Source organism: Frankliniella occidentalis, unplaced genomic scaffold (assembly GCF_000697945.3).
Source record: "Frankliniella occidentalis isolate FOCC.00 unplaced genomic scaffold, Focc_3.1 Scaffold5, whole genome shotgun sequence".
NCBI lineage: Eukaryota > Metazoa > Arthropoda > Insecta > Thysanoptera > Thripidae > Frankliniella > Frankliniella occidentalis.
Window position 1 is genome coordinate 743,420 of NW_026267135.1, and position 11,548 is coordinate 754,967.

Genomic DNA, 11,548 nt, shown 5'->3' on the forward strand with positions numbered 1-11,548 from the left:
GGGTCGCAGGCCCGAGCGTCGCCGCCGGCAGGCCAAGCAGGCCCGGCCCCTGCCGAACGGAGTTGCCGGCGCAGTGAAGCGGAGCTGGCAACTCCGTTTGGCGGAAGGGCGGGCCTGCTTGTTATACATAAACACGTTGCAGGCTCTCATCCGAACAATGTGCGAGCAAAATTATTCTTGCCCTTATTTTCGCCTACTCTGCTTAATGGGTGAGTGCCGTCGTCTCGTCAATTAAGAACCCTGCTGATTTGATTCGCGATAGGTGTGGCGAGCAGCGGACAACGACGCTCCTTATCAGAGATAAACTCGACCGGTGCGCGCCTGGCCTGGGGCCGCCCCGCCGGGAGCAGTCTGCAGGCGTCGTTGGCGAGGGTAAAGTGAGGTCCTCCCGGACCTTGCCAGCTTGAGGCGCGATGGACGCCGGCCGTCAGTCTGGGTGAGTGTCCCAGGGGGAGGCCGCCGCCCTCCTGTGAGCCGACGGGGTGCGCGCCCGGAGCAGTGTTTAGTGAGGGACGCCGTCCTCCTCTGACCCGCAGGATGCCGGCGGAGCTGCAGGAGGTCATCCTGGCCCTGCGGCGGCTCGGACCCGGGCCTGGGGGGCTGACCAGAGAGACGGCCCCGGCGAGGCTGACCCGCGCGCTGCTGCTCGCGATGCGGCGGGGGAACGTGGAGCACCTGACGGACGTGCTGGTGGCTGCAGACGAGCGGCTCGGGGGCCGTGCGGCGGAGGACTGCCTGGGCGAGGCCTGGCGCACCTTCTGCGCACTCAACCTGCCGACGGGGAATACGGGCTTGGACTTAGCTGTTGTGGCCGACATGGTCATGCTACGCTACGGCGAGTCCCCCGGGGAAGCGACGCGCGACGACACGCCCCTGGCCACCAGCACGCAGGCGCGGTGGCACGAGCTGTGGGGCCGCGTGGACCTGCTGCTGGATTATTTGCGGCGCCTCGAGGACGAGCTGGAGCGGCTCCAGCGCCGCGACCGGGCGCCGGGCAGCGCCGACCTGGGCGTGATGCTGGCCAGGATGTGCGCCCTGGCCCTGCACGGCGTCAAGGGGTCCTTCGCGGCCACGTACACGGACGTGCCGTGGGAGGAGATGGAGTACCTCCTCGTCATGTTCATCGAGGCGCGCACCGTGAACGCGACCTGGGCCGACCGGGTGGCCACCGCCCGGAGCACGCCGGCCCACCTGCGGTGCTTCAGGGAGCGGCTGGAGAAGTACGTGCTGGTGCACCGCGCCGAGCCCGACCCGGAGGAGGCCATGAGGCGGCTGGAGAGGGCGCCGCGGGAGGAGAGGGCTGATCTCCTCGTCGCGGTCGTGGACAGCGCTCTCGACGAGCTGCTCCGGGACTTCGCCCGACTGAGGGACTGGCACTCACTGAAGGAGATCAGCGAGACTCTTCGTGTCGCCGGCGAGCAGGCGCTCGATCTGGAGGACGACGCCTGGGCAGCTTGGGGCTGGCTCGTCGTTCTGTGGGGGCTGTTCGTGGTGGGGGAGAGGGTGAAGTACTCGTGGCTCTCGCCGAACCTGTCGCCCCGCTGGGCTCGTCTCGTGGAGGCGATGGTGCCCGGCGGCGTCCTGGCGACAATGGCTGCCATCCGGGACTGCCAGGGGCTCGGGAAAGAGGGCTCGAACGCGGAGGCGCTGGCGTTGCCAGAGATGAAGGGACCAGAGAGGAAAAGGATGGCAGGGGAGTTGGAGAAACTGAGCAACGCCGCTCGCGCTGCTCTGTTGGAGGCAGAAAGTGAGGTGGATTGTGGTGAGAGCAGTGACTACTTTGAGATGATGCGTGCAGCAAAAGTACGCAGTGGACGTGCAAAGCACCTAATTTCCACAGAAGTAATAAGAATATTGAGAAAAAAAGAAAATGCAGCCGAAGACCACTTTAATGAAATCCTTAGCTGTTCCAATCTTCTTCAAAACATAGACGATCGCGATCCGTCTCATTTAAAACTGCTGTTTGGACGTTTTGTAAGTCTGACGTGGCATTTTGCTCTTCATCATCTAACAGTGGATATTCCACGGGTCTGCAGCCTACTCTTTCACAGAACATCAAAACACACAGAAAGCTTTCAGGCTCAACTTTGCGAAATCGTCCCTCAACCAGGAAGCAGCTCGCCGGACACTATTGTGAAGGCGCTAAAGGTCATGCGAACCATCCCAGTAAAGGGGCCGCTCACTCCGTATGCCTGCGCTCTGCATGGAGCTGTGAGAGAGCTCGCATCTCGCTGGCACGAGCATGACCCGGTGGTGCCCACGACGCATGTCCCCTTCTCCCCCACCCTGTTCGGACGTGAGTTGCGGGACTACCTCAACCATCTGGACGAGGTCTTCGGCTCGGTCTTCCGCCCCAGTTTCGAGTTGCTTGGCGTAAATAACTTGATGCTAAACGGACCTCCGCTGCTCAACGGCGCCAGGCCGCGGCTGCGAGACCTGCGATGGTCCCGGGCCGAGAACGAGCGGCTGCTGCGCCTCTTGGAGCTGAAGAGCGACATGTTCCGCTGCGCGAGAGAGGGTGATTTGGTCTGGCTGCAGCGCCTGGTCGTGGACGGCGCCGACGTCGGTGTCCGCGACTGCCAGGGCCGCACCCTGCTGCACGCCGCAGCTCACGGCGGCCAGGTCCACGTCGTGGAGTGGCTGCTGGGGCTGGGCGCCGAGGCCGTGGACCCGCTCGCCGAGGACTGGCACGCGTACACCGCCCTGCACGTAGCTGGGACAGCGCCCGTGGCGGAGGCGCTGCTCGCCGCACGTCCAGGTTTGCGCCGACAAGACCATCTACAGTAGTTCGCTTGACTAGGCGGCACTTGACGCGATTCTGTTGTTTCAGTGCGCCAGGCTGCAGTGCAGGACGGAGCCCCGACGCCGCTCCACGCCGCCGCGCTGGAGGGCCGTGCCGAGGTGGTGGCCGTGCTCCTACGGGAGCCTCGCCCCGGCGACCTCGCCGCCGTGTTCATGGGGATGTCACCCCTGCACTGTGCTGCCCTGGGCGGCCACGACAGGGTGGTGCGTCTGCTCCTGCAGGCCGGCGCGCGCTACCCGGCCCACCACCCTGATAAAGTCACGCCCCTTGACGTGGCTGCGCGCTCCCCCGGCGGCGGCCCCGCGGTGCGGGTGCTGCTCCAGGGCACCCGCCCCCCGCCTACGGACGAGGACTGCTTGGAGGCCGCTTCCCAGGCTGCTCGGCGCGGCCACGAGCAGCCCTTCGCCCTGCTGGCGGACGAGCTCTCGGCTCGCGGGCGGCTCTCGCCCGGCCGACATATGACCTTCGTCCTGTACTGCGCGGGCATTGGAGGGAGCAGCGCCATCGCGCTGCGGCTGCTGGACCTGTTCTCAGGCGACGGACTGGGCCTGGCCGGGCGCACAGTCCTGCTCGGCGCTGTCTTCAAGGGCCATCGTGAGCTCGTGGGAGCTCTCGTCGACCGCGGCGTGGACCCGCTGAGCGACGACAACCCGCAGGGTTTGACTGCACTCGAGGGTGCTGTGCTGGGTGACTCTCCGGACACCATCGACGCCCTGGTGGAGCGCATCCCGGGCGTCTGCCGGCAGACGGCCCTCAGCAGGGCGCTGCACCGGGCCACGATCTACGGCCGTCTCCCGACCGTGCAGCGGCTCGTGCACCACGGCGCGGCCATTGACGTGGCGGACAGAGACGGCACGACAGCCCTGGCCAGAGCCGCTTCGGTGGGTCACATCGAGGTGGTGGAGTGGCTGCTCCAGCAGGGGGCCGACCCGCGCCTCGGCGAGGACCCTCCCCTGCTCTTGGCCGCGCAGTGCGGACACCTGGATGTGGTCGAGCTACTCGTGCCGCCGCTACCAGAGGGCCGGGCCGCGCACCAGGACGAGGGCCAGGCCGGCCCCTCCGTCAGGCTCCCGAGGCTCAAACACGGGCCAGAGAGGAGCACCACGGAGCAGGAGGAAGCTGAGCGCCTCCGCCTGCTGCAGCAGGCCGGCAGTGGTGGCTTCACGGCCCTGCACAGTGCGGTGGCCGTGAGCGCGCTCCCCATCGTGGAGTACCTGCTGGACCGGGAGGAGGAGCTCCTGCGCCGGGTCCACTCCAAGCACGCGGACGCGGAGCTGCCGAGGCTGGAAGGCATAACCGTGTACGCGCGGGACGAGTGCGGCGTATCGGGCTTGATGCTCGGCTGTGTGATGCTCTGCGCGCCGAGCGTGGCGGAGGCGCTGCTCCTGCGGATGGGGGACGCGCTGTGGATGGCCCTGGGCCGCAAGGACCTGCAGCAGGTGCGCGGGATGGCGGCGGAGGCCCTGGGGCTCGCGGCTGTGCAGCCCGGCGGCAGCGGCCTGGTCCACGCGCTCTGCGGGTGGATCAGCCGCAGCGGTGAGGGCCTGCTGGGCGGCGGCGGGCTGCAGGACATCCGGCGCAGGGCCGTGGCGGCGCTGGGCTCCGCGGGGGACGCGGGAGGCGGTGAAGTGATACAGCCGTGGAATCGCGTGCTCTGCGTGCCCAAGTGCGTGGGGCTGGGTGTGGACGTGCCGCAGACCATGCGCCGAACTGCCCAGGTGGCGATGTCCGCCTGCCTGGGGCAGGGCGCGCGCGGAGAGATGGCGGTGCAGCTGCTGTGCCAGTGGCTGTGCGACCTGAGCGGGGACCCCGTGCCCGAGAGCGTCATCCAGAGCATGGGGCGCGAGGCGCTCGGCATCGCGCGGGAGAGGGGTGACCCTAAGAGTATCGAGTTCCTGAGCATGTTTGAAAGTGCTGGCACCGGGTCGGCGCTGGCCTCGGTGTCCAGGGCGTTCGCCCGCCTGTTCTGTTGCTCGTCGTCCACCACCGCAGCCACAGATGCCCGAGGCTGATGCTCCTGGAAGGTTATCCCTGCCAGGCCACGTCGTCCCGACCGCGGCTCTTCGTGTCCTGGGCCCCATCTGCCGACCGATCATTCCGGTCGCAGAATAAAAGAGGCACTAATCGTAATCGAGGCATTTTGTAGTTCCGTGTTTTGGTGCAATTCCGATGTTAATACTGTTCAGATTTTAACATTGCTGGTGGAAATCAATAAACAAAAAATGATTACTATGGAACGCCCTGTGGATACCAGTTTTTTTTTGGCGATTGCTGTTTAACCCCGCGCACTTTAGTAGTTACACTGTACCACATGCAGGCGCAGGGGTGCGGGTTAGTTTACATATCGTCGCTGACCACGGCGCCTTACGGCCCCAAATAAGCAACTCGGCAACCAGCCGGCGTGCTTGGACTTCTGCATGCGGTACAGGATATACTACACCGACTGTACCAAACCCCGCGTTCCTTATGCGGCACCCGTTTACATGGCAATAATAACGCACAGTGCACCGCCAAAATTACATTTTTGAAAATTCATCGAAGAGTATTTGAATGTTCTCAAGTTCAGCCACTTGGCCCTTTTGGAAACAAACATTAAGTTGGAAACAAGGAAATGCCTGCTTTTCCTTTTCAAACGAAATCGTGCGGGCCATACTTCCGGTCAGAAAATCGCTCGGAAATCGGTATACATACATGATGGCCACGTACCCCGGACAATTTCATTGTTTTATACTGTACGGCATGCAGCAGTGCGTGCGGGCGTGCCTATACCGCGTCTCTGGCCACGGCGCCTTTTGGCCCCTTGCGAGCAGGAAATGCGGTACAGTATGTGGACCACCCTATACTTAAACAACGTTTAGTGGGTGAGATGAGAGATGCGCGAGCGAAAAGCAGCCGAGGCCCTCTCGACGAATAAAACTCTGTAAACGTTGGGTGATTCGCGAAAGGTGTCGTGGCGAGCAATAAGCTGCGTCTTATCGGAGATAGAATCGGAGATAGGCGGCCCCGTGCGCCTTGGCCAACCGGCCCACACCTCCACTACAGCAGTCTGCAGCCGTCAGTGCTGCGCGTTGAAGTTGGCGTCCTCCTGCGTCGCCCCTCGAGCCTTCGTCAGTGTCCCCTCGGGCCCGGGAGTCGCGGAGATACGCCGGCCAGAGCGCGCGGCTGCGGCAGGGTGAGTCGAGCAGGGCGGCGGCGCCGCCGGGCCGTCAGAGGTCGGGCACTCCCAGAGCAGCACGTGGTCAAGGCTTTGTCTGTCGGCAGGAGCTGCTGGGCCCCCGCGATCTCTGGAGAATGGAAGGGCCGGCGGAGGGGACTCGTCAGAGGGAGGTGACGTGCATAGGGGCGGACGGCAACTGCATCTTCATCGCCGTCAGCCCCCAGCCCCACGGGGTGAGCAGCGTTACGGTTGTGGGGGGCAGTGTGCGGAAGCTACGCCGCGGACGCAAGGCGCCAGTGGGGCTGCCCGGCGCGCTGCTGCTCGCGATGCGGCGGGGGGACGAGAAGCGTCTTGCGGAGCTGTTTGACGCAGAGGGCCCCGCGGTGGGCGCGCCTGCGCTGGAGGACGCGCTGGACGAGGCCTGGCGCACGGCCTGCGCGCTCAACCTGCCGCTCAGCAAGGACATGAAGCGGCGTGTTGTGGGCATCCTCACGCTGCTCCGCTACCGCCTGTCCCGGGCGGACGCGGCCACTGACGTGCCGCCGGCCGCCGCCGACGCCCTGGTCCGGTGGCGCGAGCTGTGGCGCCGGGTGGACCTGCTGCTAAAGTTCTCAGAGCGCCTAGAGCTCGAGCTGGAGCCGCTCCGGAGCTGCGAACTGGCCAAGCTGTGCGTCCAGAACCTGCACCGCGTCAAGTCGGCATTCAAGAGCACGTACAAGGACGTGCCGTGGGAGGACATGGAGTACCTCCTCGTGGTGTTCATCGAGACGCGCGCTGCTCGGAGCATCGCGACCGACGTGCGCCTGTTCAGGAAGAGGGTGCTGGAGCACGTGATGAAGCACCGCCATGATTCTGACCCTGAGGCGGCCATGCGAAGGCTTCAGCTGAATCCGAAGGGAAAGGAGAGGGCCACCCTCCCCAGCGTCAACGCCCTCCCAGTCCCGCGGCAGCACAGCGCCGTGTTGAGGGACTGGCACTGCAGGGACCACAGGGACCCGCCGCCGGCCGCCGACGCCCACGTGCGGTGGCACAAGCTGTGGGGCCGGGTGGACCTGCTGCTGGAGTACTCGCGGCGCCTCCAGGACGAGCTGCAGCGGCTCCAGGGCCACGACCGGGCGCCGGGCAGCGCGGACAAGAGCGTGTTGCTGGCCAGGATGTGCGCCCTGGTCATGCACAACGTCAAGGGGTCCTTCTTGTCCACCTACAAGGACGTGCCGTGGGAGGAGATGGAGTACCTCCTAGTCATGTTCATCGAGCCGCGCACAGTGTTCGTGACCCTGGCCCACCTGGTGGCCACCGCGAGCACCGCGGCCCACCTGCAGTGCTTCAGGGAGCAGGTGGGTAAGTACGTGCTGGTGCACCGCGCTGAGCCCGACCCGGAGGCGGCCATGAGGAGGCTGAAGAAGGAGCCGCGGAAGGAGAGGGCTGCCCTCCTCGGCGGGGTGGAGGACAGCGCCCTCACAGACCTCAGAAAGGACTTTGGCCTGCTGAGGGACAAGCACTCCCTAAAGGACATCAACGAGACCCTGAGCGTCACCTGCGAGGCGCTCCGTCTGGAGGACACCGACTGGGCAGCTTGGGGCTGGCTCTCCGTGCGGTGGGGGCTGTTTGTGGTGGGGGAAAGAGTGAAGTACTCGTGGTCGTCACCGAACCTGTCCCCCCGCTGGACTGGCCTTGTGGGAGCTATGGCGCCCGGCGGCATCCTGAAGGTAACGTCTGCCATCCGGGACGACCAGGAGCACGGGGAGGACGGCTCCAACGCCAAGACACTGGCCTTGTCGGAGTTAAAGAACCTAGAGAGAAAGGAGCTGGCAGAAGAGTTGGAAAAACTGAGGAATGCAGTATGTGTGGCTCTTGCGGAGATTGGCAACGAGTCAGACAAGAGTGACTTGGTTGAGCATGAACTAAGACTTATCAAGAATACAAACTTGATTGTGGATGAAGTGATGAAGATATTCCAACGAAAAAGATATGCATCGAAAGATAAATTTAAAGAAATTGAGCGTTGTGCTCAATTAGTGCAGAACACGCGAAATAGGTTACTATATGGGCGTTTTGTGTCTTTGTCCTGGGACTTTGTTCTTTCTCATTTCCCAGAGGCTTTTGCTCGTGTTAGTCGCCTTCTTTTTGACAAGAGCATGGCGAACACCGAAAGCTTTCAAGCTGAACTTCGAGAGGTTAGTCTGCGGACAGTGGTCTGCCCGCTGGAGACTGTTTGGAAGGCGCTCATGGCAATCGACTCTCGAGTTGGGCAGCTCACTGACTTCGCTATCAACGGAGCTCTGCGGGAGCTCGCGTCCCGCTGGCACGAGCGCGACCAGGTGGTGCCCACAGACGTTCCCTTCTCCCCCGCCCTGTTCGGCCGCCAGCTGCGGAACTACCTCAACCACCTCAACAAGGTCTTCTGGTCCCCTCTCGGGCTGATTGTCCTTCACAAGCTGGTTATAGACAGAGACATAGAGCTGGAGCACGGCGCCAGGCCGCGGCTGCGAGACCTGCGGTGGTCCCGGGCCGAGAACGAGCGGCTGCTGCGCCTCGTGGAGCTGAAGAGAGACATGTTCCGCTGCGCGAGAGAGGGCCACTTGTTCTGGCTGCAGCGCCTGGTGGAGGACGGCGCCGACGTGAGCGCCAGGGACTGCCAGGACCGCACCCTGCTGCACGCTGCAGCCCAGGGCGGCCAGGGCCACGTGGTGCGGTGGCTGCTGGGGCTGGGCGCCGAGGCCGTGGACCCGCTCGCCGTGGACTGCAAGGGATTCACAGCCCTGCATGTGGCTGGGACCGCGGCCGTGGTGGAGGAGCTGCTCGCCACAGGGTCAGGTGTGTGGCCACCGGTGTCCACTAACAAAGTCAACGTATTTGTTGATCGTGCCGCCTGTATTTCCGCAGATGAGCGGGTTTGTTGAGGGCTGACAACAGATGATTCAGTTTGTTCTTGTTTTATTACAGTGCTCCACAAAGGGACCTGTACGCCTCTCCATCTCGCTGCAGTGTGTGGCCGCGCCGAGGTGGTGGCCGTGCTGCTCAGAGACCCCCGCGACCTGAATGCGGAGCACAACACGGTGACGCCCCTGCACTGCGCTGCCCGTCACGGCCACGACCAGGTGGTGCGTCTGCTCCTTGCGGCCGGCGCGCGCTGCCAGGCCGACGCTAACGGTCACACACCCACACCTCTTGTCCTTGCTGCGCGCTCCGGCAGCGCCCCCACGGTGCTGCTGCTGCTCGGCGCCGCCCTCCCTGAGGACTACTGGAGGGCCGCTGAGTATGCCGCTGCGCATGCCCGCGAGGAGGCCTGCTCCGCGCTGCTGGACGAGCTCGAGGCGCGCGGGCGGCTCCAGTGGGGCCCGGAGGCGAGGAAGGTCCTGTTAGGGGCGGGCCTTGGAGGGAGCAGCGCCGTCGCGCTGAGGCTGCTGGACCTCTCTACTGCCGCCCTGAGCGAGCGCCTGGACGACACCGGGGTAACAGTCCTACACGTCGCTGCCTTTAAGGGTCGCGCTGAGCTCGTGCGCGCGCTCCTCAGCCGCGGGGCGGACCCGCTGGGCAAGGATGCTGGGGGCGCCTCCGCACTGGACGGGGCAGCAGCGGGTGGCTCCACGGACACCATCGACGCGCTGGTGGAGCACATCCCGGGCGGCTCACTGCAGGCGGCCCTCGATAAGGCGCTGTGTGTGGCCGCACTGCGCGGTCAGCTCGGGGCGGCGCAGCGGCTCGTCCACCACGGCGCGGACGTTAACGCGGTGGACGGGGAGGGTGACACGCCCTTGCGCTGTGCTGCTACAGGGGGCCACACCGAGGTGGTGCGGTGGCTGCTGCTGCGGGGGGCCGACCCGCGCCTGGGCGAGGTCCCTCCTCTGCACCACGCTGCAGCCGACGGGCGGCTGGACGTGGTCAAGCTACTCGTGCCGCCGCTGCACGCGGGGGACCAGGGCCAGGACGACCCTGGCGGCGAGGGGCCCTCAGCCCTGAGCGTGGCCGTGCAGGCAGGCTCGCGGGAGGACCTGGAGCGGATCCTGGGACGGTTCGTGGAGCACCTCAGGCCCCTCTCCAGCAGGTACACGAAGGAGGACAGGCTCCGGGACAAAGCCGAGTCGACGGCGGCGCTGAGGAGGAAGGAGAAGGAGGAGGGCGAGCGCCTGCGCCTGCTGCAGCAGGTCGAGAGAAATGGTGGCGCCACGGCCCTTCACATGGCGGCAGCAATAAGCAGCGCGCTCCCCGTCGTGGAGTACCTGCTGGAGCGGGAGGGGGAGCTCCTGCGGCGGGTCTACTCCAAGCACAAGAACACCGGCGTGCCGCGGCTGGACGGCCTCACCGTGTACGCGCGGGACTCTGACGGGGACACCGCCCTGCAGTGCGGCGCTCTGTGGCTCTGCGCGCCGAGCGTGGCCGAGGCGCTGCTGAAGCGGATGGGGGACGAGGTGTGGCTGGCCCGGGGCCACAAGGACCTGCGGGAGGTGCGCGGCATGGCCGTTGAGGCCCTCTGGCTCGCCGCACCTCAGCCCGGCAGCGGCCGTCTGGTCCGCGCGCTCTGCGGGTGGCTCAGCCTCAGCCACGGGGACGGGCTGCAGGACGTCCGGTGCGGTGCCGTGACGGCGCTGTGCTCCGTGCTGGACGAGGTGTGGGACCGCGTGGTCGCCCTGGTGGCGGGGCGCCTGGCCCGACGGCGGGAGCCCTGGTGGCGCCGCGCGCTGCGGGTGTTGCTGCGCCGGGCGCGCCCGCTGGACTCGCTGACCGCGCTGGCCCTGCGGGTGCGTGCTGTGCTGACGGAGTTGGACTGCCTGGGGGTGCCCCCGCCCCCGCGCGGCCATGAGGCGCTGCTGTGCCGGTGGGTGGTCGCCCTGAGCGGCGAGGACGACGCGACCCCCGAGAGCGTGCTCCAGAGCATCAGGGGCGAGGCCCTGGAGTTGGCCCAGAGGGGGGGTGACCAGTCGAGTGTGGAGCTTCTGCGCTTGTGTCAAAGTACTGGCAGTGAATCTGTGTTCCCTCATTCTCTGGTCGTCGTGTCCAGGAGTTCCTTTCTTGCCGTTGCTCGTCCACTCCTGCTGGAAGCCATGCACATTTTACGTCACACGATTTTTGACACCTTTTAACCCCCACTTCCTTGCCCTCCCCTTGTGGTGTCACATTCTCGAACTTATTGCTTGCTTCCACAGGTTCCACAGCGCTGGGAAAACAGTAAAAATTTCGAGAAAATTCGCTGACTTAATGGTTTCTTTTAAACCACACATGTATCACAACGACAACGGGTGGATAATTTCAAGATTCGCCCTTGAAATCCCAGACTTTGTAACCCTTGTAGAAGTTGAAGAAGTAAATAAATACAAATTATGAGAGTGAAACATCCTGCAAGTGTTGTCTGATATCATTCACCCTCGGCGTGCGGGTGCCGGCGCGTCCTTGGCGAGGCCGGCGGCGAGCCTCGTGGCGGCGACATTAATGCGGAAGCATGGCGGGGCGGGGCGGGCTGGAGGTGGTAACGAGCTAATCTAGGAACACCTCGCTCGCAGCGCGGACCCTCCGCCTCGGGCCGCACAGCCGCGCCGGCCGGGGACAACTATCTGGCGGGCTGTGCACACGGACGCTGAGTCAGCTAA

At 65.0% G+C, this 11,548-nt stretch overlaps 3 protein-coding genes across 3 annotated transcripts in view; 2 read left to right on the plus strand and 1 right to left on the minus strand.

The window, feature by feature from the left end:
* The window catches only part of LOC113214623 (adenylate cyclase type 3), a 59,619-nt gene that overhangs the window by 33,329 nt on the left and 14,742 nt on the right, over positions 1–11,548 (minus strand). The gene's annotated exons all lie outside the window — the stretch shown is intronic.
* Positions 295–5,040, plus strand: LOC127748659 (uncharacterized). Its single transcript, XM_052270329.1, has 3 exons — positions 295–436; positions 537–2,758; positions 2,831–5,040. The coding sequence occupies exons 1-3, from the start codon at positions 414–416 to the stop codon at positions 4,813–4,815; spliced, it is 4,230 nt and encodes a 1,409-aa protein (XP_052126289.1). The 5' UTR covers positions 295–413; the 3' UTR covers positions 4,816–5,040.
* Positions 5,828–11,293, plus strand: LOC113206064 (uncharacterized). The gene is made up of 3 exons (XM_026421959.2): positions 5,828–5,975; positions 6,065–8,777; positions 8,907–11,293. The coding sequence occupies exons 2-3, from the start codon at positions 6,095–6,097 to the stop codon at positions 11,042–11,044; spliced, it is 4,821 nt and encodes a 1,606-aa protein (XP_026277744.2). The 5' UTR covers positions 5,828–5,975; positions 6,065–6,094; the 3' UTR covers positions 11,045–11,293.

Coding starts and splice junctions, on each gene's coding strand:
- LOC113206064 (XM_026421959.2), top strand. CDS start 6,095: ATGGAAGGGCCGGCGGAGGGGACTCGTCAGAGGGAGGTGACGTGCATA. Junction 8,778..8,906: donor GCTGCTCGCCACAGGGTCAG/GTGTGTGGCCAC, acceptor GTTTTATTACAG/TGCTCCACAAAGGGACCTGT.
- LOC127748659 (XM_052270329.1), top strand. CDS start 414: ATGGACGCCGGCCGTCAGTCTGG. Junction 437..536: donor GACGCCGGCCGTCAGTCTGG/GTGAGTGTCCCA, acceptor TCTGACCCGCAG/GATGCCGGCGGAGCTGCAGG. Junction 2,759..2,830: donor GCTGCTCGCCGCACGTCCAG/GTTTGCGCCGAC, acceptor CTGTTGTTTCAG/TGCGCCAGGCTGCAGTGCAG.